Source organism: Rhea pennata, chromosome 4 (assembly GCF_028389875.1).
Source record: "Rhea pennata isolate bPtePen1 chromosome 4, bPtePen1.pri, whole genome shotgun sequence".
In the NCBI taxonomy this organism is placed as follows: domain Eukaryota; kingdom Metazoa; phylum Chordata; class Aves; order Rheiformes; family Rheidae; genus Rhea; species Rhea pennata.
The window spans coordinates 429,549-453,023 of NC_084666.1; the positions used below are offsets into that span (position 1 = coordinate 429,549).

General features: G+C 68.9%; 3 protein-coding genes across 5 annotated transcripts; 1 reads left to right on the top strand and 2 right to left on the bottom strand.

Moving 5' to 3' along the window:
• Window positions 1-245: 245 nt before the first annotated feature.
• LOC134140023 (drebrin-like) lies at window positions 246-4,735 on the bottom strand. Its single transcript, XM_062574836.1, has 10 exons — window positions 4,591-4,735; window positions 3,636-3,688; window positions 3,436-3,548; window positions 3,074-3,148; window positions 2,595-2,732; window positions 2,213-2,290; window positions 1,960-2,111; window positions 1,837-1,891; window positions 1,683-1,736; window positions 246-1,152 (listed from the first exon to the last, which is right to left on the bottom strand). The coding sequence occupies exons 1-10, from the start codon at window positions 4,674-4,676 to the stop codon at window positions 340-342; spliced, it is 1,617 nt and encodes a 538-aa protein (XP_062430820.1). The 5' UTR covers window positions 4,677-4,735; the 3' UTR covers window positions 246-339.
• Window positions 4,736-7,142: 2,407 nt separating this feature from the next.
• LOC134140024 (rho-related BTB domain-containing protein 2-like) lies at window positions 7,143-13,578 on the top strand. Its single transcript, XM_062574837.1, has 9 exons — window positions 7,143-7,376; window positions 8,567-8,670; window positions 9,765-9,950; window positions 10,035-10,951; window positions 11,064-11,182; window positions 11,308-11,458; window positions 11,638-11,726; window positions 11,808-11,913; window positions 12,002-13,578. Exons 1-9 carry the CDS (start codon window positions 7,185-7,187, stop codon window positions 12,169-12,171), a joined length of 2,034 nt encoding a protein of 677 aa, XP_062430821.1. The 5' UTR covers window positions 7,143-7,184; the 3' UTR covers window positions 12,172-13,578.
• WDR54 (WD repeat domain 54) lies at window positions 13,540-22,433 on the bottom strand. 3 transcript variants are annotated; one of them, XM_062574839.1, is made up of 10 exons: window positions 22,396-22,433; window positions 21,226-21,451; window positions 20,387-20,449; window positions 20,096-20,162; window positions 19,633-19,689; window positions 19,171-19,298; window positions 16,933-17,033; window positions 16,555-16,717; window positions 16,205-16,279; window positions 13,540-15,646 (listed from the first exon to the last, which is right to left on the bottom strand). In XM_062574839.1, exons 1-10 carry the CDS (start codon window positions 22,413-22,415, stop codon window positions 15,515-15,517), a joined length of 1,032 nt encoding a protein of 343 aa, XP_062430823.1. In that variant the 5' UTR covers window positions 22,416-22,433; the 3' UTR covers window positions 13,540-15,514. The 3 variants fall into 3 exon arrangements, with proteins under 3 accessions (XP_062430823.1, XP_062430822.1, XP_062430824.1); XM_062574838.1 differs by having other exon boundaries at window positions 21,226-21,454; window positions 22,396-22,421; XM_062574840.1 differs by lacking the exon at window positions 20,387-20,449 and having other exon boundaries at window positions 21,226-21,454; window positions 22,396-22,421.
• Between the last annotated feature and the right edge of the window lie 1,042 nt (window positions 22,434-23,475).

Sequence of the window (23,475 nt, forward strand, 5' to 3'; positions counted from 1 at the left end):
CCCCCTCCGCCGCCTCCCCTCCAACCCCCCACTGCACATCCCAAAGACCCCCCCCAGCTCCCAGCCCTATCGTGCCCCCCAAGCCCTCCCTAGACCCCGCCTCCCCTCATGCCCACCTCCATGGGGTGCTCCGGCTTCCAGCTCTCCGGCGGGCCATGCTCCCCACCGCCGCCGTGCCCCACGCTGCCCCCGGCCTGCTCCGCCTGCCTGCCCGGGGGGCCGGGGCTGCCCGGAGGGGCTGGGGGTGGCGGGGAGCCCTCGCCCAGCCCCACTGGCAGCCCCGTGTCCCCCTGTGCCGGGGGGCTGGCAGGGGGGCAGGGGCATGGGGGGAAGCTGTCCCTAGCTGGGGGGGACCCCGGGGGCAGCAGCCCCCCACCAGGGGTGCTGCAGGGGGGCAGGGGCTCTGCTCCACAACTGCTGTCTGGGGACCCTGGCCCAGGGGGGATGGCAAAGGTAGGGGGGCCCCCAGTCGGGCTGGGGGTCCCTGGGGTGGCACCAGGCGGGGGGGACCTGGTCCCGGTGGGGGAGGCAGGAGGGGGGGGTCCTGCCCCGGTCGGGCTGGGGGTCCCTGGGGTGGCACCAGGTGTGGGGGACCTGGTCCCGGTGGGGGAGGCAGGAGGGGGGGGGTCCTGCCCCGGTCGGGCTGGGGGTCCCTGGGGTGGCACCAGGCGGGGGGGACCTGGTCCCGGTGGGGGAGGCAGGAGGGGGGGGTCCTGCCCCGGTCGGGCTGGGGGTCCCTGGGGTGGCACCAGGTGTGGGGGACCTGGTCCCGGTGGGGGAGGCAGGAGGGGGGGGTCCTGCCCCGGTCGGGCTGGGGGTCCCTGGGGTGGCACCAGGTGTGGGGGACCTGATCCCAGAGGAGCTGCAAGGGGCTCCGGGGGGGCCGGGGGGCTCCGGCCGGCGGAAGATGTAGGCCGACTCCGTGAGGCTGCGCCGGTTCCGCAGGACAGGCTGCCGGGCGCCGGCAGCACGAGACAGGGGGCTCGGTGGGTGCCCGGCCCCGGCCCCCCGGCCCCCAGCCCCGGTGGGGCCCCTGCCCACCCTGGGGCCCCGCAGGGAGGCAGGCGCCGGGGCGCCGGGGGCCGAGCGCTCCCACTGCCGGAAGAAATCCCACGGGTTCGGCATGCGCTGGGAGACCTGCGCGGCCGCCTCCTGCCAGCAAGCAAGACACGGCGTCGGCACCGGGGCGCGCGGAGCAGGGCACCCGGGCCCTGCTGTGACACCCGGCCTGCGGGCACGGCCCCGGCCCCGGTGCCACGCTCGGGCTCGGCCGCGCGGTGCGCAGCCCGGTGCCGGCACCGTGCTCAGCTGCAGGCACGGCCCCGGCCCCGGCGCCACGCTCGGGCTCGGCAACCCGGTGCACAGCCCGGTGCCGGCACCGTGCTCGGCTGAGGGCATGGCCCCAGCCCCGGCCCCGGAGCCACGCTCGGGCTCGGCTGCGCGGTGCACAGCCCGGTGCCGGCACCGTGCTCGGCTGAGGGCATGGCCCCAGCCCCGGCCCCGGAGCCACGCTCGGGCTCGGCTGCGCGGTGCACAGCCCGGTGCCGGCACCGTGCTCGGCTGAGGGCACGGCCCCAGCCCCGGCCCCGGCGCCACGCTCGGGCTCAGCCGCGCAGTGCACAGCCCGGTGCCGGCACCGTGCTCCCTCTGCGGGGCGATGCGTCCGGCGCCCTGGCACTCACGGCTGCCTTCTCGCCGGAGTCCCGCGTGGCTTCCCGGTGCTCCCGCCGCTGCTCCTGTGGGACGGGGAGGTGGCAGGCGGCGCCGGCAGCCCCGAGCGCTCCCGAGTCCCAGCACGGCCGGCGCCCGCTGCTGGCGCCCCACGGCCCCACTCACCCCACGGGCTCCGTCCTTGGCACGCTCCTGCGCCTCCAGCCGTGCCTGCTCCTTCCTGCACGGAGCGGGAGTGTCAGGGCACCGGGGGCCGCGGCGCCGGCCCCCCGCGCTGCCCACGCTCACCGCTGCTCCTCCACCAAGCGCTCCTTCTCCTGGCAGCGGAGCTCACGCGCCGCCGCCTCCCGCCTCTCCTGCTCCCGGCGCTGCTGCTCCCAGCGCTGCTGCTGCTCCAGCTCCCGGCGCCGCTCGGCCTCCTTGCGCTGCTGCTCCTCGCGCTGCGGCACCGGGCTCAGCGGGGCCCCCCAGCGCCCCGGCGCCCGGCCGGTATGTGGGCGCCAGCCCCGGCACACGACCCGCCGATCCGAGCGCCCCTCACCTCCGCCTGCGCCCAGAAGGAGTCCCGCTCGGTCCGGCGGATCTCCAGGGCAGCGTTCGTCTTCTGGTAGTTGGTGCCCTGCGGGGATGGTGGCAGGGGCTCGGGGAGGCCTGCAGCCCCCAGGCTGCTGCATCCCCCATTGGGTGCATCCCCCCCGGGCTGGTGCATCCCCCCAGGACTAGCACATCCCCCCCGGACTGTGCATCCCGCCGTGCCGGTGTACTCCCCCGGGGTGCTGCATCCTCCTGTGGCCAGTGCATCCTCCCCTTGGGGCCAGTGCATCCCCCTGGGGCCCGTGCATATCCCATGGCTGATGCATCCCCCTGGGCCAGTGCACCCCCCTGCAGCTGCCCCCACACAGCCAGCCCCCTGCTTCACTCACCACCGGCTCCTGGGCGTCCGGGGGGGACCCTCTCCCAGCGGCGGGGGCTCTGGCGGGTGCTAGCTGGGCCAGCGCGTGCTGCAGCCCCTCCTGCGTCACCTCCTCAGTGCGGCGGGCGCTCAGCACCGCGCTGGCCTCCTTCCCGCAGGGACAGTGGCAGCATCAGCCCCGGCTCGCCCCAGGATGGGCTCTACGTCCCCCAGCCTGGCACCCCAAGGAACCCGGCACCCTTCCCGGCCCTTTGCAGCGTCCCGATGGAGGCCCCGGAGCAGCGCAGGGCCGGCGCCGCCAGCACCGCTGCTGCTGGCACAGCCGGATCCAGCTGGGGCAGGGAGCCCAGCCGCAGCCCCGGGTCGGCGGCCAAGGCCGGGAAGGGGAACGGCAGCGCCTGAGTCAGCAGCGCCAGGAATGCACTGAGCGAAGCAAGCAAAGGTCGGGCGGGCGGGGGGCCGGCGGGGGCCGGGGGCGCGTGCACTCACCCTGAAGAAGGCTCTGATGGCCGGCAGGTGCCCGGCGCACGCCTGCCGCTGGGACTCAGGCGCCTGCTCCCCGACCTGCCCCGGGCACACGCTGCTCAGTGGGGCCTGGTGTGGGGGGCCTGTGGGCACAGGGCACCCAGGAGCCCTGACCCAGGAGCCCCCCGAGTGCCAGGGTCTCGCCGGGGGCACCAGGGGCTCGGTGCTGCCCGCTGCCCCCAAAGCAGGGCGCGAGCGAGGTTGCCGCTGCGGGGCAGCTCCATGGCTGCTCCATGCCCAGCCCCGTGTGGGACGGACACGGACCCCACGGGAGGCCCCATCCCCCGCCCCGTGACCCCCCTTGCCGGCCCTGTGGCCGCGCTCACCCAGCTGATGAGGATGACGCGGGGTACGCCGGTGCTGGGGTCCGGCACGCGGCACAGCCCGTACATGACGCTGCTGACGGAGAACTTCCCGGCCAGCTGCTCCGGGCCGCCGGCTGCAAGGGGTCGCGCTCAGAGGGGCTGGGGGCTGGGGGGCCCCCGGTGCCCCCAGCCCAGCAGGGCTGCGCCCCAGCCGCCCCTACCTCCGGAGTCCAGCAGCTTGAGGTCGTGGTGCCTCTCGTAGGCAAAGGCCGCCCTGCGGGGACCAGCGGCTCAGGTGGGGGGCGGCCACCTGGGTGATGCTCCCCCTCGCCCCCCAAGGTCACCCTGCGGTGGGGGCCGAGCAGGTGGCTCCCTCCCCACTCCAGGCAGCGCCGTGGGGCCGGTGAGGAAGTGGTTTTCCCGGAGGAAGCGAGCTGTGGCCGCGCTCCGAAGGAGGGAGCCGGGCGGGAGCCGGCGCGGCGGGACCCCGGCGCCTCGTGGGCCGAGAGACGCGGCCCCCCGCGGCCGCCCGGGATCACCTGTGCCCGGCCCCATCCGCTCTGCCCCCCCGCTGCCGCCCGCCTTCAATTCGTGGAAGTGCCCCGGGCAGCATCCGCCCTGGGGACAATGGGGCTGGGGACAATGGGGCTGGGGACAATGGGGCTGGGGACAACGGGCCGTGCGGGGCGGCGCGGGGCTGCAGGCCGGGCTGCGGCGGCGGGGGGCACCGCTGGGCACAGCCGCTCGCCGGATCCCCGCGGGCACCGGCCACCGGGCAGGGCGTCCCGACCCCCCCGCGCTGCCCTCGGGCGAGGGCTCCGCGGGAGCGGGGGTCCGCGGCACCGGGGCCGGGGCAGAGCCGCTCTTCCCCGCCCCGACTGTGCCCCGCGCCCCGGCGGCGACGCTCCCAGCCCCGGGGCGGCGCCGGACGCCTGGGCCCCCTCCGCCGGGGCGCGGCGCCCGGGGGGGGGGGGGAGTCCCGCCATCCGCGGCCCCGCTGCCACGTCCCGGTCCGTCCCGCGCGTCTCAGCCCCGGTACTCGGGGCTCCCCAACGTCCCCGTCCACGTCCCGCTCGCCACGCGCGTCCCAGGACCCCCCACCCAGTGCCGGTCCCCTCGTGCGTCTCAGCCCCGCCGGCCCGGGCCCCCCCGTCCCGGTGCCCCCGGTGCTCTCACCAGTTGGTGGCCGTCCGCGGGTTGCCCACGTCCTCCCGGGCCGCCAGCAGTGCCAGCCGGTGCCGCTCCAGCCCCGGGGCCCCCATGGCTGCGCCCTGCCCTGCCCGGCGCCGCTGCCGCCCGCCGAGCTCCGCCGCCGCCCCGGCCCGGCCCGGCCCGGCCCCGCCTCCGCCGCGAGGGGCGGGCAGCCGCGCCGGCCCCGCCGCCCTCGGGAGGGGCCCAGGCGTCCGAGCACTCTGCGCCCACCTCAGCCCCCGCTGCCACGGGCCCCGTGGGGGCTCCGGGCTGCGGCGCTCCGGTGCGGCTGCACCGCCGGCGAGGTTGGGGGCAGTGGGGTCCCCACACCGGGACGCGGGTGCAGCCCGCCCGGCCCGAGGTGATGGCACACGGGGCTGCGGGCAGGCCGGTGCCCGACCCCGGGTGGGCACCCCCGGGCGTGCGGGCAGGCCGGTGCCCGGCTCCGGGGCCGGGGCTAAGTGGGGATCCGTGGGTCCCGGCGGGCGCCAGCACTTCCGCGGCGCCGGAGCCGCCAGCAGCCTCTTCCCTTATTTGGTCACTGCAGCCTCCAAACCCCAAAGCCCCAGAGAGCGAAAATATTCACAGCGCGGAGCAGCAGCGGCAGCTGGAGAAATGCAGGGCCAGCGCCGGCGCAGCTGGGCCTGGTGGCACCACCGCCGTCCCGACGGGGGCCCCAGCGGGCACCCGGCCCTGCACACTGCGGTGCCCGTCGCAGCGCGGGGCGTTGCAGCCCGCAGCGTGGCCCTGGCCCCAGGCATCACAGCCCAGGCACCCGCTGAACCGGCCCGGGCTGGCGCCGAGCCGCGGTGCCCCGGGGCAGCCGGTGCCGCCGTGCAGCAGGGATGTGGCCCACAGCCACGCGGCCGGGCCGGTTCCCCCGCACCCCGCGGGGCCACGACTGCCAGCACCAGCCCAGCCCCGCAGTCACCCAGCGCGCCACGTGCAGTGCAGCGTGCCCCGTGCAGTGCAGCATGCAGCGTGCTGTGCAGCGTGCCCCGTGCAGTGCAGCATGCAGCGTGCTGTGCAGCGCGCCACATGCAGTGCAGCGTGCTGCGTGCAGTGCAGCGCGCCACGTGCAGTGCAGCATGCAGCGTGCTGTGCAGCGTGCCCCGTGCAGTGCAGCATGCAGCGTGCTGTGCAGCGCGCCACGTGCAGTGCAGCGTGCTGCGTGCAGTGCAGCGTGCCCCGTGCAGTGCAGCGTGCAGCGTGCTGTGCAGCGCGCCACGTGCAGTGCAGCGTGCAGCGTGCTGTGCAGCGTGCCCCGTGCAGTGCAGCGTGCTGCGTGCAGTGCAGCGTGCCCCGTGCAGTGCAGCGTGCAGCGTGCTGTGCAGCGTGCCCCATGCAGTGCAGCGTGCTGCGTGCTGTGCAGCGCGCCACGTGCAGTGCAGCGTGCTGCGTGCTGTGCAGCGCGCCACGTGCAGTGCAGCGTGCAGCGTGCTGTGCAGCGTGCCCCGTGCAGTGCAGCGTGCTGCGTGCTGTGCAGCGCGCCACGTGCAGTGCAGCGTGCAGCGTGCTGTGCAGCGCGCCACGTGCAGTGCAGCGTGCTGCGTGCTGTGCAGAGGGCTGGGCGCAGTGCAGCGCGCCGGGCACAGGGCAGCGTGCCCAGCGCAGTGCAGCGTGCTGGGCCCGGCGCTGCGCGTCCCCTGCCTGTGCAGCCCGCGGTGGCTGGGAGCCGTGGCCCCCGCAGGGGCTGGCGCAGGCGGGGGCGCCCCCCACTCCGGGTAGCGCGGGGACCACCGCGGGTGCAGGAGGTCACAGCACATTTCCACCCCGGCCCCACGGAGCTGTCCCTCGTTGTACACTGCCTGGCGTCACTGGCGGGTGCCGGCCAGCACTAGAGCTTCCTGCTGTCACTACAGTCACTGCTGTCTGCTGGTGTTTGGTTGTGTGCCCTGGTGGCACTGGTCATACTGGTGGCACTGGCACAGGCTCATGCTGGACGTGGCGCTGGTGGCACTGGTCGGTTTGGGTGTGCCCGGTGCTCCCGGTCCCTGCTGCCCCTGGAGTCCCAGGCCCCTCCAGTGCTCCCAGTGCTCCCAGTGCTCCCGGTGTCCCGGGTATTGGCGGTGCTCGCGGTGTCCCCGGCGCGGGGTGGGCGTGGTTCACGGCGAGAGGGGCGTGTCCCCACTCTGCCCCGCCCATCGGGGCGTGGCCTCTGCCCTGTGCCGGCGGGGCGGAGGTGGGCGGGGCCGGCGGCAGTCACGTGCGCGCGGCGCCCCCTGGCGGGGCTCCTTTGTCCGCGCGCGGGCGGGGCCGGGGGCGGGGCCGGCGGCTGGGCGGGGCGGGCGCGGATTGGCGGCGGCGAGGAGGGGGGGCGGTGGGGCGGGGCGGGGCGGGCGCGGATTGGCGGCGGGGCGGGGGCCGCGGGCGGAGGGGCGGGGCGTGCGGGCGCGGGGCGGGCGCGGATTGGCGGCGGGGCGGGGCGGGGCGGGGCGGCGGCGGGGCGGGGGATAACGGGCCGCGGGGCGGCGGCGCGGGGCATGGGCGGGGGGCGGCGGCGCTGAGCGCGGCGGGCGCGCGCGCTGCCCGGTGCCCGGGGGCGGGCTCGGTGCCCGGCGCCGGTGCCGCCCGGCCCCATGGACCTGGACGTGGACTACGAGCGCCCCAACGTCGAGACGATCAAGTGCGTGGTGGTGGGGGACAACGCGGTGGGCAAGACGCGGCTGATCTGCGCCCGCGCCTGCAACGCCACGCTCTCGCAGTACCAGCTGCTGGCCACGCACGTGCCCACCGTCTGGGCCATCGACCAGTACCGCGTCTGCCAGGAGGTGCCGCCGCGGCGGGGGGCAGCGGAGCGGCGCGGGGGGTGCGGGGCAGCGGAGCGGCGCTGGGGGTGCGGGGAGGGCTGCAGGACTTGGGGCTCCAGTGCGGGAGGGTGGGGGGAGCAGCGAGAGGTGCAAGGCTCGGGGCAGGGCAGGGGGGTGCGCGGGAGAGGAGGTGCGGGGAAGGCTGCAGGACTGGGGCTGGGGGCGCATTGTGCATGTGGGTGTGGAGCCGGGGGTGCAGGGAGGGGGGCAGGGCTGGGGCTGGGGCATGCACGGGGCTGGGGGTGCAGGGAGGGCTGCAGGATTTGGGGCTGAGGGTGCATTGTGCATGTGGGTGTGGGGCCAGGAGTGCAGGGAGGGCTTCAGGATTTGGGGCTGAGGGTGCATTGCCTGTGTTGTATGGGGTTGGTGGTGCAGGGAGGGGAGCAGGGCATAGGGCTGCCGGTGTAGGGAGGGCTGCAGGACTTGGGGCTGGGGGTGCATGGGGCTGGGGGTACATTGTGGATGCAGGTATGGGGCTGTGGGGTGCGGGGAGGGCTGCAGGGCTTGGGACATGGGGGTGCCTGGGGCTGGAGATGCATTGAGAGGGGCAGGGTGCAGGGCTGGGGGTACATTGTGGGTGGTTGTGGAGCTGCAGGATGTATGGGGCTGGGGGTGCACGAAAGGGAGATGGGCACAGCCCAGGGGGTACAGGGAGGGGAACAGGCCTGGGAGTGCAATGTGGGGTGGATATGGGGCTGGAGGTGCTGGGTGCAGATCAGGGCTGGGGAGCTGGGGGTACAACATGGGGTGGGTGTGGGGCTGCAGGGTACATGGGGCCGGGGGTACAGGGTGGGCTGCACGGTGTGGGCCTCAGCTGTGCACCAGGTTGGGGGTGTGTGGGGGGGGGCGCGGGGGGGGCAGGCCCAGAGCTGTGGGGCTGGAGTCTCAGGGTGCAGTGCTGAAGATTGCAGGGGGCAGTGCTGAGGGGTTGGGGGCTCAGTGCCCAGGGCGGGGGGTGCACAGGGCTGGGCTGCACGGAGGGGTCCAGGGTTTGGTGCTGCATGCCCGTATGGGAGGGTTTTGGGGGTGCACTGGCGAGGGGCGGGGAGCACCCGAGGGGGGAGCCCCGGGTGGGTGCAGGGTCCTGGGAGGGGTTGCGGGGGCCGGCGCAGGGGCGCTGCGTGACGCTGCCGCGCTCCCTGCCCGCGCAGGTGCTGGAGCGCTCGCGGGATGTGGTGGACGAGGTCAGCGTCTCCCTGCGCCTCTGGGACACCTTTGGAGACCACCACAAGGACCGGCGCTTCGCCTACGGCCGGTGAGAGCCGTCGGCCTAGCCGCGGGGCGCCCCGTGCCGCGGGGACCCCCCGGCCCCGCGCCTCCGCGGGGCTCGAGCCGCGCTCCTGCCGCTGCTCCCTTCCCTACCCGCTCTGGCAGAGCCGGGTGCTGGCCGGCCCCGCAGAGCTGCTTCCCAGCGCCGGAGCCCTTCCCCGGCAGGCACTGCCCCGGGCGTCCTGGCAGCGGCCGTGCCCGACACCGGAGCCCTGCGCGGCCGTGCCGTCCCGGCCGTGCCGTAAACACCCCCTTCCCCGCGGGCTCCGGCGCCTCCGGGCTCTTATCGGCCCGGCACACCGTGCCAGCACTGCTTGGCATGCTCTAATCTCCCCTCCAGCTGCGTGGGGCCAGGAGGGGGCTGGCACGGTGCCCGGCGGGTCCCCGGCCGGCGGGGGGCTCTGGGGGGCCGGAGCTGCTCGGTGCCGCCTGCCGGGGCCGCAGCCCGGCCCCCCGGCCCCCTCGCTGGCGGCGGGACCCTCTCCGGGCTGGCGTCGCCCCGCGGCTCCCATCCTGGCGGGGATCCCGCGGGGAGGAGGGAGGACGGAGTCTATCTTGGTCCCTGACACGGGCCCAGCTCCAAATGTGCCTCCTGGTCACGTCTCAGCCCGGCGCGGGCTAAAAACAAACCAGGTCTGTCGGCCACGTGGCGGCTCCTGGCCTCCTTATAAGGACCCCAGGGGCTGCCGCCGACCTGGGCGCTCCGGGCCCCTCGCGTGTCCCCTTTCACCTTGCCCGGGAGCGGGTGCCGCCGCGCCGCAGGGCTCGGACTGCTGCTGGCTCCGGTTCAGCCCCCCGCGCCGCGGGCGGCTGCCGGCACGGGGAGCTGAGCCGGCCGGGGTGGCGATGGCCCCGTCTCCCCAGGCTTCTTGCTGCGCCGCGCCGCGCTCGTCCCAGCACCCAGGCTGCCCCGTGGGGCATCTCCAGGGCCAGGACGAGCCCTTGGCTGTGTCCCGGGGGTCCCCGGGCCGGGGGAGCCCGTGGCGTCCTGAGCCGCGGTGGGGGCGGGATGGGATCCCGGTCCCGTCCCTCCGAGCGGCCCGGCCAGGGCTGCCCTCGCCCTCCTCCTCCCGCCTGCAGGTCGGACGTGGTTGTGCTGTGCTTCTCGCTGGCCAACCCCAACTCCCTGCGGCACGTGAAGACCATGTGGTACCCCGAGATCAAGCACTTCTGCCCCCGGACCCCCATCATCCTGGTGGGCTGCCAGCTGGACCTGCGCTACGCCGACCTGGAGGCGGTGAACCGTGCCCGGCGCCCCTTGGCCAAGTGAGACCCGACTGGCGCTGGGCGGGCCGGGGTGGCCTGTGGGGCCGCTGCGCGTGGTGACATGGCCCCACTCTGTCCCCCCAGGCCCATCAAACCCACGGACATCCTGCCCCCGGAGCGGGGCCACGAGGTGGCCAAGGAGCTGGGGGTGCCCTACTACGAGACCAGCGTGGTGGCACAGTTTGGCATCAAGGACGTCTTCGATAACGCCATCCGGGCCGCGCTCATCTCCCGCCGGCACCTCCAGTTCTGGAAGTCCCACCTGAAGAAGATGCAGCGGCCGCTGCTGCAGGCACCCTTCCTGCCCCCGAAGCCACCACCACCTGTCATCCAGGTGCCCGACCCGCCGGCCAGCCGCGGCTGGGGCCCCGCCGCCCTCTTCTGCACCCCGCTCTGTGCAGACGTCGTCTTCCAGCTGCAGGGCGGCCACCGAGTCTTCGCCCACCGCGTCTACCTGGCCACATCCTGCTCCAAGTTCTACGACCTCTTCATGCTGGAGGGGCCCCGCGGGGCGGCCAAGGAGCCGGCCACCCGCGCCAAGAGCCTGGACGGCGAGCGGGGCGCCCTGGGCGAGGGGGCGCGTGCCCCGCTGCGGACTTCGCAGAGCGACGATGCCCTGCGCCCGGCGGACGGCCCGGCGCCCGGTGCCCGCGACCTCTCCACCTGGGGCCGCGGCTTCGTCAGCATGCGCTGGGAGCTGGTGCCAGACCCGGTGGCGGGGCGGGAGAAGCGGATGATGGTGGTGTGCATGGACTGCCTGGTGCCGGCCGAGCCCTTCCGGGCCGTCCTGGAGTACCTGTACACGGGGCAGCTGGACCAGGCCCGCGGGGACCTCATGCAGGTGGCCACCATCGCCGAGCTGCTGGAGGTCTTCGACCTGCGCATGATGGTGGCCAACGTGCTGAACAAGGAGAGCTTCATGAACCAGGAGATCACCAAGGCCTTCCACGTCCGCCGTGCCAACCGCATCAAGGAGTGTCTGGGCAAGGGCGTCTTCGCAGGTATGCGCGGGGTCGGGGCTGCGGGGCGCGGGGGTCCGCGTCCCCGCGGCGCGCGGCTGGGGACGATGGGGTGCCCGCGGCCCCGCGCTGAGGCCAATCCTCGCTGCCCCAGACGTGGTTTTCCGCGTGGACGATGGGGCTGTGCCGGCGCACAAGCCGCTGCTCATCGCTGGCTGCGACTGGATGATGGCCATGTTCCGGGGCGCTTTCCGGGAGAGCTACGCTGCCGAGGTGAGGGCTCTGCCGCGGGCTGGGCAGGGGGCTCGGCGTGCGCGTCCCGGCCCATCCCGCCGGGGACGGCGGCGGTGGCGCACCCCCGGCCGGGGTCCCGCCGCCCCGAACTGTCCGCCCCCCAGGTCTCCCTGCCCGGCACCAACTGCGCCTGCCTGCGGGCCGTGCTCGACTTCCTCTACACCGGGGTCTTCACCCCCACGCCCGACCTGGACGCCATGGAGCTCCTCATCCTCAGCAACCGCCTCTGCCTGCCCCGGCTGCAGGCGCTCACAGGTGAGGCCCCGCGCGGCCCCGCGCCGCCGGGCATTGACGTCGCCTGCCAATACGATTAGGGAGCCGCGGCGCGGGATCGATGGGCGCCCGGCGCGCCGCCGACCGCCTCCTTACGTAAGAGGCGGCCGAGCCCCCGGGGCGGTCGGGGCGCTCCCGGACCCTCCCCTCCGCCTCCCCAGAGCAGTACGCCGTGGATGAGCTGCTCCGTGCCTTCGTGCAGCAGGTGGAGATTGACGAGCAGGTCATCATCTACCTGGAGATGACGCAGGTAGGCCGGGAGGGGCCGGCGGCGGAGGGGCCGGCGGCGGAGGGGCCCGCGACGGCCCCGGCTCACCGTGGCTTCCCGCAGTTCCACAACGCCCGGCAGCTGGCCGCCTGGTGCCTGCATTACATCTGCACCAACTACAACCGCGTCTGCCGCCGCTTCCCCCGCGAGATGAAGTTCATGTCGGCAGGTAGGGCGCGGGGGGCCGGGGCGGCGCGGGGGGCCGGGGCGGCGCCGGCCCAGCCCGGCCGCGCTCTGACGCGCCGGTTCCCCCGCAGAGAACCGGGCACACTTCGAGCGGCACCGCTGGCCGCCGGTGTGGTACCTCAAGGAGGAGGACCTGTACCTGCGCTCCAAGAAGGAGCGGGAGCGCGAGGAGCAGCTGCAGCGCAAGCAGCACACCCGCAGCAAGTGGTGCTTCTGGCGCCCCTCGCCCCACGTGTCCTGAGCCCCACGGCACGGCCGCGCCGGGCTCCGGCTGAGCCCCGGGGCCCGGCCGCACCGTGCCTGCACTGCGCCGTGGGGCACGGCTGTGCTGCATGTGCGCTGTGCCGTGGGGCCCAGCTGTGCTGCATGTGTGCTGTGCTGTGGGGCCCAGCTGTGCTGCACCATGGGGCCCAGCTGTGCTGCATGTGCACTGCACCATGGGGCCCAGCTGTGCTGCATGTGCGCTGTGCCGTGGGGCCCAGGTGTGCCGCATGTGCACTGCACCATGGGGCCCAGCTGTGCTGCATGTGCGCTGTGCTGTGGGGCCCAGCTGTGCTGTGCGTGCACTGTGCCATGGGGCCCGGCTGTGCTGAGCCGTGGGGCCTGGCCGTGCCGCATGTGCGCTGTGCCACGGGGCCCGGCCGTGCCACCGCTACGCTGTGGGGCATGGCCGTGCCGTATGCGCACTGTGCTGCGCAGCATGGCGGTGCCACGCTCCAGCTGTGCCCCAGGACATGGCCATGCTGCATGTATGCTGCACTGTGGGGCACAGCTGCACCGAGCCACGGGGTAGGGACGTGTGGTGCGTGTGCCCTGCTGTGGGGCACGACTGTGCCAAGGTCTGGCTGAGCCCCACAGCACAGCCGTGCCCCCTGGGCACTGCTCGGTGGGGCAGGGCAGCGCTGAGCCCCACGGCACAGCTGTACCGCATGGACTCTGCTCGGTGGGGCAGGGCAGCGCTGAGCCATGGGGCGCAGCCGAGCCCCACGTGCCGGGCTGCTGCCCGCCGGCGCCTCGCCCCCCTCCCAGGGCTGCAGCCGCGCTGCTCGCGGCCGGGCCCCTCGGGGGGCCGCTGCCTGTTTACACCCCCTTGGCCCTCGGCTCGTTTACAGGCGCTTCCCGCCGCCGCGCGGTGCCTTCTGGCCGGCGCCCGGCCCACGCTGGTGCTACCTCTGACCGCGCAGTATTGCGGGGGCCGGCCGGGGCCCCCGCGGCGGCGGCGCTGGCTCCCCGGCCCCCACGCCCGGGCGCTGCCCCGCGGCCGCGCCGGGCTCTCTGGTGCTGTCCTTGCCCCCCCGCGCCTGCCGCAGCGGGAGGGCCGGGCGGGGGGCCGGCGTGCCCCCGCGTGTGCGTGCTGCGGGCGCCGCTCGTCTCTGTGCCTTGCGGGGCTGCGGGGGCCCGGCGGCCCTGCCGCGGGCGAGGCGCTCGGCACTGCCGCCCCGCTGCCCTGCAAGCACCTCAACTGCACAAACGTTTTTACACTTTTCTAGTCCCCTTCTGCCCCGACCGAGCACAACGTTCCCGGGCCGAGCGCCGCTCGCCCGCCTCAAGGGCTCTTTGGATCGCCTTCCTAACCACTGTGAGCGGGGCCGCCCCACACCTCTCAGTATTGACTGTTTTAACCTTTAATAAAGCTTTTTGTAACGTGCTGCTGGTGCTCGGCGCTGCACGGTGCTGCGCGCCGCCGGCCTGCCCGTCACCCGCGCCGCGGGTTAACCCCCGCGCGCCCGCACTGCTGCAGCCCGCCCACCCCGACACGTGGGAAGGAGCGACACGCGGGGAGCCACTCGCGTGCATTTATCACGGGGGACACGGCACATGGGGGTGAGGGGGACAGGCCAGGGGAACGAGGCCTTGACCCACAGCTTGGGGGGGGGCACAGCACATGGGGGGACTATAGTTTGGAGGGGGGGGGGAACAAGGTATAAGGAGGGGCTCCGACCTATAGCGGGGTGGGTACAACACACGGGGAGCAGGGTCCCCAACTGACTGCAGGGCAGCGGGGACTGGAACCATAGAGGCATGGAGCGGCTGCAGGCTGCTCCCGGAGCCGAGGGGCCGAGCCGGGCTACGCCGGAGCCGGCCTCCCGTCGGGAGCTGCCGGCAGCTCTCCCGGAGCCGAGGGGCCGAGCCGGGCTACGCCGGAGCCGGCCTCCCGTCGGGAGCTGCCGGCAGCTCTCCCGGAGCCGAGGGGCCGAGCCGGGCTACGCCGGAGCCGGCCTCCCGTTGGGAGATGCCGGCAGCGCTCCCCTTTTGGCCCAGGAGAGCAGGGCCTGCCCTGGGGCTGAGCTCAGCCCTGCAGCACTAGGGCTGGGGCCATCCTCACGCATCCCTGCCTCGTGGGGCCCTGGGAACTGAGCAGGACGCTTGGCTCTTCCCTGGGGCCGTGTGAGCTCCTTGCAGTGCCAGCGGAGCTGCAGGGAAGATGACTGCTGGGACAGGCTGGCCCCAAGAGGAATTAGGGCCGAGTCCTGCTAGGGAGTGAAAGGAGAGGAGCTGGGAGAGGGCCGAGCAGGACCCAGCATGCACCTACCCTTTCCAGCTCAGTCCCCTGCCAGCACTGTCCCAGCTGGAGCAGGACACAGGGCCAAAGCCAGGCGGCTGCGTGGCTGCTGGGGCCTGGGGTGGGAACGGAGAGGACAGCACGGGGACAGCCTGCTGGCGTGGCAGCACCACGGCTCTGCTTGCGGTGACCTAAAAGACTCTGTCCCTGGGGCACTCCGCTGGCCTGGAAGGGAGCACAGCGCAGCTTCCTCGGCTTTTTCCAGAACAGGAACACAGCTGCAGCCCCGCACATCTGGAGCCAGGCCCCACAGGGATCTGTGTGTCCTCACAGCTCCCTAAGCAGAAGATTCCTTTCCTGCTCCCAAGTGAACTGTGCCACCCAGAGGAAGGGCAGCCCCATGGCTGCTGCACCCACGGGGAGCGGCAGCTGCGGGTGGAACAGGCTTCCCAGGGCCCTGCAGCCGGAGCAGCATGTAATACAGGTTTTAGGTTTGCCCTGGATCCATTCAAGTTTGAACTAGAGTTGCTGTTGGGAAGAGGAGGATCAGCTGTGCACCTCTGCCTGGAGAGTGGAACAGAGTGCCATCCCCAGAGCCCAGGGTGAGGAAGCAGCAGCTCCACTGCCTCCTTCCCTCCAGGAAAGGTGTGGGAGAGGAGTGTTCCTGCTACAGGGAGCAGGTATAGGAAAAGAGCTTTTGACCTAGGAACTGATGGGACCGGGTAGAGCTGCATCCCATTAGACAGACTAGCTCCCAAGCCCCTGTTCCCTGTGCATGGACACACTGAGATGAGGGCAAGGTGTGCTTTGGGAGTGACTAGGATCGGTGCTGAGCTCCACACTCGCACAGGTTTCCACCCTGCCAGGGTACATCACTGTGCCAGAGCGGCAGCAGCTGCCTGGGCCCCATGCAGCTGCAGGCAGGAGTCTATGCTGAAACCTCCTCGCTCGCAGTGCCTCAGTGCACAGGGTCTGGGCATGCTGCCATGCAGCGATGGAAGTGGTAGGGACGCCTGCCACAGCCCCGCTCTCCCTCACTGCAACCCCTGCACTGCCCTGGACAAACTCTACATCTCGGAGCCTACACCTGGCTGTAGCGGAAGATCTCGCTGAGGTCGTAGCCAGTCATGGCGAAGGAGTTTCCGTCTGGGTCGCAGAAACGGGCACCACAGATCTGGGTGTCAGTCACACACTCCGAGTGGCAGTGCTCAATCTGCAGGGGGAAGAGTAGCAAGGAGTGACACAGACCTGAGTAAAATAAGCCTGCCACAACCAAGAGCCCAGCCACCTCCACCAGATCCGCACGCTCCTGCAAAGGGATGGGCATGATCCTCGTGAGCACGAGAGGCAGCAGCATTACATCTGGACAACATGCAGGCTGGGCAACATGGGAATACAGCCAGGCCAGCGGACGTGGTGAGGTCCTGCCACCCCAGGGGCACAAGATCTGTATCCCAGTAAGACAGAGCAGCCATCCTTCCTCGTACCACCCTCAGTGCAGGACAGGGCTGGGGATCACATCAAGAGGAAAGAGGAGAGCTGTGCAGCTACATGGGAGCTCAGACCAGGCCCAGCAGGGTTTTCCCCAGACTCTTTCAATGGCAACAGTATCTCACAGGAGACCACACGACGGAGCAGCAGCCGACCCCGTGGTCCCACCAGGGCAGCGACAGCTTTGAGTGACACGTGCTTGCTCCCAGCTCCCTGCCCCGTGCTAACATCGCAGGAGCTCACCCTTCCCGTGGGGGCCTGTCACTGCCCCAAGGCTCACCTCAACGTCATCGGTGTCCAGGTTCTTGCTGAGCTTCCAGATATGAACAAAGGAGTCCTCTGCCCCTGACAGCAGCTGCAACGGGAAGCAGGACAGAGGCAGTGGGGAGCAGCAGGCTGGGGGGTGCTTTGGAGCTGGGGATTGGAGAGCCCGGAGCCTTGTAGCCCTGGCTACAAGCTGCGGTGGTGCGATGGAGGCTGCAGTGCAGCCAGGCCCTGCGGCTCTGCCAGGGCAGGCAGCCTGGTGTGCCACGGCGAGGGAGCAGCCTGTCCGGCAGCCTGCGGGGTGCCACGCTCCAGGCCCACAGATCCCTGTGGCAGGCCGAGGTGCCACACTGCAGACAGCCTTACCTTCCCTGTCAAGGGCGCCAGGTCCAGGGCATAGATCCAGCGAGCGTGAGCGTTGACCTCAGCCCGCAGGACACCGGTCGCTGCCTCATACAGCCGGATTTGCCCGTTTCCATAGCCAGCAGCAATGATTCCATTCCACAGCTTCACAGAGGAGCAGGTGCAGCTGGGCACAAGGATACACTTCAGCCTCCCTCCCTCTTGGCTGGGGACTCGCACGCCAGGCGTTAGCACCTCAGCTTCCCCCTGCCAGCTGCCCTCCCGCCCCTACAGAGACCCAGGAGAGGTCTGGCAGGGGGTGTCTCAGACCACCTCGCTGATTATGGGTTCCCCTTGTATGGCCTAAGCTCCATTCGAGCTCCTTTTACCTCCTACACTTACCCCAAAGCAGGGATTTTGCTGAGCAAGGCAAACTCTTCTCCAGAGCTCCAGATGCACAGGGTCCCAGAGTCATCCGCTGTCACTACGTCGCCAGCCCCGTCCTGCAAGAGCACAAACAGCAGTCAGCGTCGTCCCCCAGGACCGCTCACACCACAGCCATCAGGCGGACAGGAAGCAGCAGCTGATTCACACCAGACGAGTTATTTGCTGACCCAATTGCCTGTGCCACTAAATTGATACAAAGAAAAGCCGCCTGCAGCAGAACAAGCTCAAAGTTTAACTGCTCAGAGAAACTGCTGACACATTTTGTCAAATAACAAGGCTTGACAGTGATTGTACATGGGCATTTCAGTTTAAACATGTTAATATTTACAACACTAATTACATATAGGATAAATTTCTGAGAACAATTACTACATTTCCTCCCTCTGCCTTCGAGTCTCAGTATACTTCACCTTAGCAAGCACTTGGGATTTCACAAGGAAAATGCTATCTCTCTGCTTACTGAAAAGCTTTTTGAATAAATCACAGTACAAAGTCCAAGAGAGGCATATTAGGGAACAGGCAGCCTAAGACAGAGGGATGAGAGAACAACTTTCACATAAACAAGCTAAATATCCAGGCTAATTGGGAACCAGTTCTAAGCAATTAATTGTTCAAGGGAGTCCCAAAAGCAGAGAAAGTTAAATGTAACCAATTAGAGAAAGTATATGAAAAGGGTTCTCATTAGGAAGGAGGCAACCAATAATGAGGAAGCCAATTAGTGTGTCTGCAGAGATGTCACCCTGGGACAGGATGAATTGAATGTAGGGAACCTCCACCCTGATTCCAGACTGTGCTTTGTATAATCACGTAAAGCTATTTCATTTGATACTAGAAAGGTCACAGTGGGTATCAGTGAGTAAGAGCTTGGATAAGAAACCTCCTCCTGTTTGGTGAGGAGGGAAGGCTTGTCACCACAACCAAAGCTTCCTATACCAAGCCCTATACCAAGCCCAGGGATGCTCACTCATCCTAGTGTGCAGGCATGTGACTGTCCTCAGCTTCATCATCTCCCTGGGCTCCAGCAGTCAGGCCAAGGTTTTGCGAGGATGATCACAGTCCTGTACCGGCAGCTCAGTGACCCTGGATTGCTCCAGAGATACAGATACAACATATCTTGTTGTGCCTTCATTTTAGCTGCAGCCTCCAAATGCAAGTGTGTGAAGGATCAGCTTGGACCACGGATGCCCTCACAACCCTTCTCAGAAACAGTTCACATTTTACAGTCAAGTGGGTTTCTGCTACTTCCAGGAGGAGAAAATCCTGGAGTAACTTGCAGCTCTAATAGTGGGAACTTTAATTTTAGCATGGGTTTATTCATGGCCAGTTCTGCTCATTTGTTCTTGTACCAAAACTGCCCTTCAGCGTAAATAGCTCTTCTGTGTTCCCAGTACACACCCGGATGTATCATAGGATATTCTCTTTGGTCTAATGATTAGTCATACTCCTACAGTCACTCTTTGTGCCAGAGGATCTTGGTTCCTTGACCATCTCTGTTGGCTTTCAGCAGAGGTTGTGTTTGCAGAAGATGGATGACCAGAGCTGAGATTTCATTTAGCTAAGAAATGTGGAGACCAAGACCCTAAAAAATGAGGGATGGGTCAAACTGATGACAAATTGGGATGGCTGAAGTAGCTGATGAGATGGCTGCACCCAGCTGCCTCTCCTCACTGCTGTCTGAGTAGCTCAGGGAACTGCTCTGAAATACCACAGTTTATGACACAGTGTTTTAAACAACATCTGATTCCAATTTGCCTTACCCAGGCCTCAGGACGACGTGCTACAAGCCACAGCAACATGACTTACGTGCTCTTTGCAGCAGGGGCTGAGGATGTGGGCATCTCAACCACTTCTTTGCCCAGGTCTAGCTGAGCTTACCCTGACCAAGTAGATGACCCTCGTGCAGAGATAGCTATGAAAGCTAACGACTTTGGTGAAGGAAGGGGATCTTAGAGCTGCCTTCTGTCCTGCACTGTGGGGAGCAGTCAACTCCAGGCCAGCGGTGCCGAGCCCAGCCATCTGAGAAGCATGCGTGAGTCAATCACTGTACCCAGGGGACAGCGGAAGTCCCCTTGTCCCCTCCCCAGCCCAGAGACCCCACCAAATCCTCTGGCTCCAGGCAGCTCAGCTCGAGGGGCTGCGGGCAGCACTGACTTCACTCGTGCTTCCTGGTGTATAGCCAGCAGGGAGCCATACCGGAGCCTGGCCCAGCTCTGCCGCGATATCGGTGATGGCATCACGGTGCTCCTCCAGGACCTCGCTCACTGTGATGTTCGTCCCTTTGGGGGGGATGTCAAACACCAGCACCGGCCCGGAGGACATCCCTGCAGATGGACCAGAGGAGGCGTCAGCGGGGACCCACCCCACTCCGTGCCGTGACCGAGCCTCCAGCTCTCGCTGCGCCTGCTGCCTGGCTCCGTGCTTCCTCCAGGCCCCTTTGCCTACACAAGCCTGCTCCTTACGCACGCCTGCTTGCAGACCTACCTCTCTGCTTAACACACAGGTGCTCTCACAGGCCAGCTCACTGAGAGAGCTGCAGCACAGATTCAACCCTCTTGGCTGCCTTTTGACTACTGTGTTTTACCTGGAGCTGGCAGAAATGCCTCCCAGCGTGGCCCTCCCTTCTCTTCCTTCCCCAAATTCCCATGCTTTGCTCACCCACGCAGATGAAGCGTCCACTAGCTGCTGCGATCCCTCGAGCAAACACCATTCGTGCTGAAAGGAAACCAAGAGCTGGTTACAAGATGCAGCAGCCCACGGGACCCAGGAGACCAGTGCGACAGCATGAGAGACCAAGACGCCTGTTCGAGTTTCATCTTTCATGATAGCCCCATAGCTGCCACACTGGGTCCTTTCTCAGCTCTTTACACGCCTACTAGGTCTCCATCAAAGCTGGACAGAGGAGTCAGGATGACATATTACCCTCTTCTGGATCCTTCTACTAGCCTCCTGTGCAGTACTGCTTTGGCTAAATCCTAGCTGGATTCCCAAAGCAGTGCTGCTGCAGGGGTTGGAGGCCAGAAGAAACTGAGCTGTACTACAGGAATGTGCAATCACACACATCAGGGCAAAGCAGTGGACAGAAGGTCCACAGCACACCTGCTCCTGCTGTGGGATTTACCTGGTAGATGCTCCATGACATCCAGTGCATGCCAGTAAACCATGATGGAGCCATCTGACTCATACATCTGTAGAGAGAAAAGAACAGGGTGAGATCCAAGATGATGGGAAAAGTTTCTCCTACAACTCTGGGCTCAACTGCTACCCCAAGAGATTGCCAATCTCCTCCAGGCAGGATCTCCAGAACACACCCCAGCATCATCCTGTAGCCTAGGAGTCCAGCTTTCTTCACAGAGCTCATCTTCCCAGCAGCATGACTCTATTTCTTGTCCTCCACGGAAAGCAATCTTACCTGGATACCTTTCTGTGAAGTCAGAACCAGGAGAACTCGAGACGGCAGGACACACCAAGCAGCCTGGGAGGAAAGGCAACTCAGTAACAGCCCGGGAAGGGAAAAGAAAGGGGCAAAAAGCCCATATCGCTTTTCAAAGGTGGGACAGTCTGCAGTCACCCACAAGGACACACACGTGTGTCTGGCTCCTGTCACAGGATAGGGGAGGTCAGCACATATAGTCCTCACAGACCTCTCCAAGCTTTCCCAAACCTTTCCAAGAGGGTCCTTCCCTCCCAGCCCTGCCCCTCCCTGTAATTAGAGCACTGTGGGCTACTGTAGAAGGCCTGTCTGGGCCATGTGGTTGACAGGTCCTGTGGCTGACAGGTCTTATTTACCTGGATTAGAGCAGCTTGGCATTAAAGCTTAGATCTCTGCTAAGGCCAATGTTCCCCCACCAAGAGGCAGGTGAGGATCACTGTCCTTGCGGCACAGTAAGGGAAACTGAACCAAAGACCGAGACACAATTGCGTGGCAAGCACCAGACGCCCCTTCTCAGACTGCCTGTGAGCACCACTGCACAGCACCGTCCCCCAGGCATTTTTTATGCCCCAGGCTATGTAACCAGTTTCCTATTGACTGCTAGAGGAGCAGAGTTGACTGCGGGAGCGGGGTAAGCACACTGCTACGTTCCAGTTCTTCTGGAAGGGGTGCGCTGGAAGGCCGGCAGCGCGAAGGCACCGGTCAGCAAGCCTGCAAGCTCGCTCGCTCTCAGCGCAGGAGCTTCTGCCCGAGCAGCGCAACCCAGGGTGGAGGACCCCAAAGCAGTGCTGCCATTTTGGCAGCCATCAAGCCCTTACCTGGGTGACGATGGAGCTGCTGATAGCTGGCCCGCCCTCCTTCACCTGGAGCTGGCGGTGAGAGAAGCTGAGCCCGTCACTGGAGGCGCTGACTATGTTCACCGTGGTGCCGTGAACAGTGGTGAAATAGGCAAGCTGCTTGTCGGGCAGGCGCAGCAAGCTCAGGTTGTTGTACAGCGCTGAGCTGCTGCTCTTCAGCTGGATGCTCTTCTCCTTGCGGTACATCCTGCTGGGAGAAGGAGCCGGAGTGAGAGGGAGCGTCAGCAATGCTGAACCGTGTGCCCACCTCCTCAGGGGACTCTGTGCTCCTTGGTGGCCTCCCCCCACCAGAGACCCAGGGACACCCTGTCCCTGTGGCCTCCCTGTCCCAGGAACACACCCTGTCCTCGATGTCCTCCCCGACAAGGAAAACCTCTTGGTACCAACTCCTTCTTCCCCTGGGACACGATGTCCCCTCTTGGGGGGGCCCTCTGGCTTCCCCCTGGATGCCCTCTCCCCTTGGAACAGACCCCCCATCCCCTCCTTCCCCCCAGGGACAGCCCATCCTACCAGGAAGGCCCCTGCATCTCCTCTATAGATGCTCTCGTGGCCCCTGGATGGCTCCCTCGCCCCCCCGTGCCCCCCATGGACGCCCCTACCCACGGGACCTGCTTCTGTCCCCTCCTGTCCCCCGAAACTCCCTCTTCCCCCCCCCCGGAACACCCCCATCCCCCAGCTCAGCCCCCTGCCCCAGCCAAGACGCCCCCGTCGCCACCTGGGGGCAGCTCCCCCCCCCCGGGAAGGCCTCGGCCCCTCGCGCCCCCCCTCGGGACACCTCTCCCCCCTCACGGACCCGCTCCCCCTCCCCGGGAAGGCCTCGGCCCCTCGCGCCCCCCCTCGGGTCACCTCTCCCCCCTCACGGACCCGCTCCCCCTCCCCGGGAAGGCCTCGGCCCCTCGCGCCCCCCCTCGGGTCACCTCTCCCCCCTCACGGACCCGCTCCCCCTCCCCGGGAAGGCCTCGGCCCCTCGCGCCCCCCCTCGGGTCACCTCTCCCCCCTCACGGACCCGCTCCCCCTCCCCGGGAAGGCCTCGGCCCCTCGCGCCCCCCCTCGGGTCACCTCTCCCCCCTCACGGACCCGCTCCCGGCCCCCCAGGACGGTCCCGGCCCCGGGGCTCCCCCCGGCGCTCACCCCGTGTCGGCCGCAGCCATGGCGACGCCGTCGCGGCGTGCTGACGCGGCGGGCGGCGCGCGGCGATGGCGTCACGGCGCGCGGCGCGCCGGGGGCGGGGCCGGCGTTGCCATGGGGACCGGGACGCCGCCCGCCAAGGCGGGGAGCGGCCGGCGGGGCCGAGGTGGGCCGAGGCGGGGCGGAGGGGCCCGGAGGGGCCCGGAGGGGCCCGGAGGTGGGGGGCGAGGGGGCGCCGAGGGAGCCCGGGCTACCAAGGCCTGGGGAGGGCTGGGGCGGTGCTGGCGGGGGGCTGCTGGGGGGTGTTTGGGGGCACCGGGGGGTTGGGGCAGTGCTGGAGGGTGCTGGGATGTACTGGGGGCTGCTGGAAGGTGCTGGGGGTACTGGGAGGACCTGGGGTGTATTGAGGGATGCTGGAGTGCACTGGGATGTCCTGGGGTGTGTATTGGGGGTTACTGGGGGTGGTGAGGGGTGCTGGAGGGTGCTGGGGTATATTGGGGTATTTTGGGGGGTCCTGGGGTGTACTGAGGGGTGCTGGAGGGTACTGGGATATCCTGGGGTGTATTGGGGGTGCTGGGTGCCCTGAGGGTCCTGGGAGAGTTGGGATGAGCCAGAGCGTGTTTGGTGTATCTGGGTGGGGGATGCAGCACGGCAGGGAGGGGGCTGAGAGCAGTGGGCCGGGAGGTGGGGGGTGGCAGAGCCTCGGGGGGCTGTGGGCAGCAAAGGGGCTGTGAGGGGGCATGTCTGGGGCCCTAGGGAAGGGGCTGCAGGCAGGGGGGCATGAGGCCCTGGGAATGGTGGTGGGAGGGCTGGGCGCCGCCGAGGGGCAGGGACAAGGGGGCTGGGGGGCAGGAAGGGGCTCGGCTGGGCGCTGACTGAGGTGGGGGGGACACGCAGGGTGGCTCTGGGGTGACCGGGCGGGCGGTTGGGCTCCAGAGGGGCCCTGGGCAAGGCTCTGCATCTGGCAGGGATGGGCACCGGTGGGACGGTATGGCACAGGGCATGGGGGACACCACCGTGGGGGCACCCAGTCTCTGCAGCTGGGGGGGGTGTGCGACAGCCCGGGGGCGCACCCGCCCGCTC

Coding starts and splice junctions, on each gene's coding strand:
- LOC134140024 (XM_062574837.1), top strand. CDS start 7,185: ATGGACCTGGACGTGGACTACGAGCGCCCCAACGTCGAGACGATCAAG. Junction 8,671..9,764: donor CGGCGCTTCGCCTACGGCCG/GTGAGAGCCGTC, acceptor TCCCGCCTGCAG/GTCGGACGTGGTTGTGCTGT. Junction 11,459..11,637: donor CCGGCTGCAGGCGCTCACAG/GTGAGGCCCCGC, acceptor CCGCCTCCCCAG/AGCAGTACGCCGTGGATGAG.
- LOC134140023 (XM_062574836.1), bottom strand. CDS start 4,676: ATGGGGGCCCCGGGGCTGGAGCGGCACCGGCTGGCACTGCTGGCGGCC. Junction 3,149..3,435: donor GCGTCATCCTCATCAGCTGG/GTGAGCGCGGCC, acceptor TGCCCGGGGCAG/GTCGGGGAGCAGGCGCCTGA. Junction 1,737..1,836: donor CCAAGGACGGAGCCCGTGGG/GTGAGTGGGGCC, acceptor CCCGTCCCACAG/GAGCAGCGGCGGGAGCACCG.
- WDR54 (XM_062574838.1), bottom strand. CDS start 22,415: ATGGCTGCGGCCGACACGGG. Junction 20,163..20,386: donor CTTCACAGAAAGGTATCCAG/GTAAGATTGCTT, acceptor TTCTCTCTACAG/ATGTATGAGTCAGATGGCTC. Junction 17,034..19,170: donor CAGAGCTGGGCCAGGCTCCG/GTATGGCTCCCT, acceptor GTGCTCTTGCAG/GACGGGGCTGGCGACGTAGT.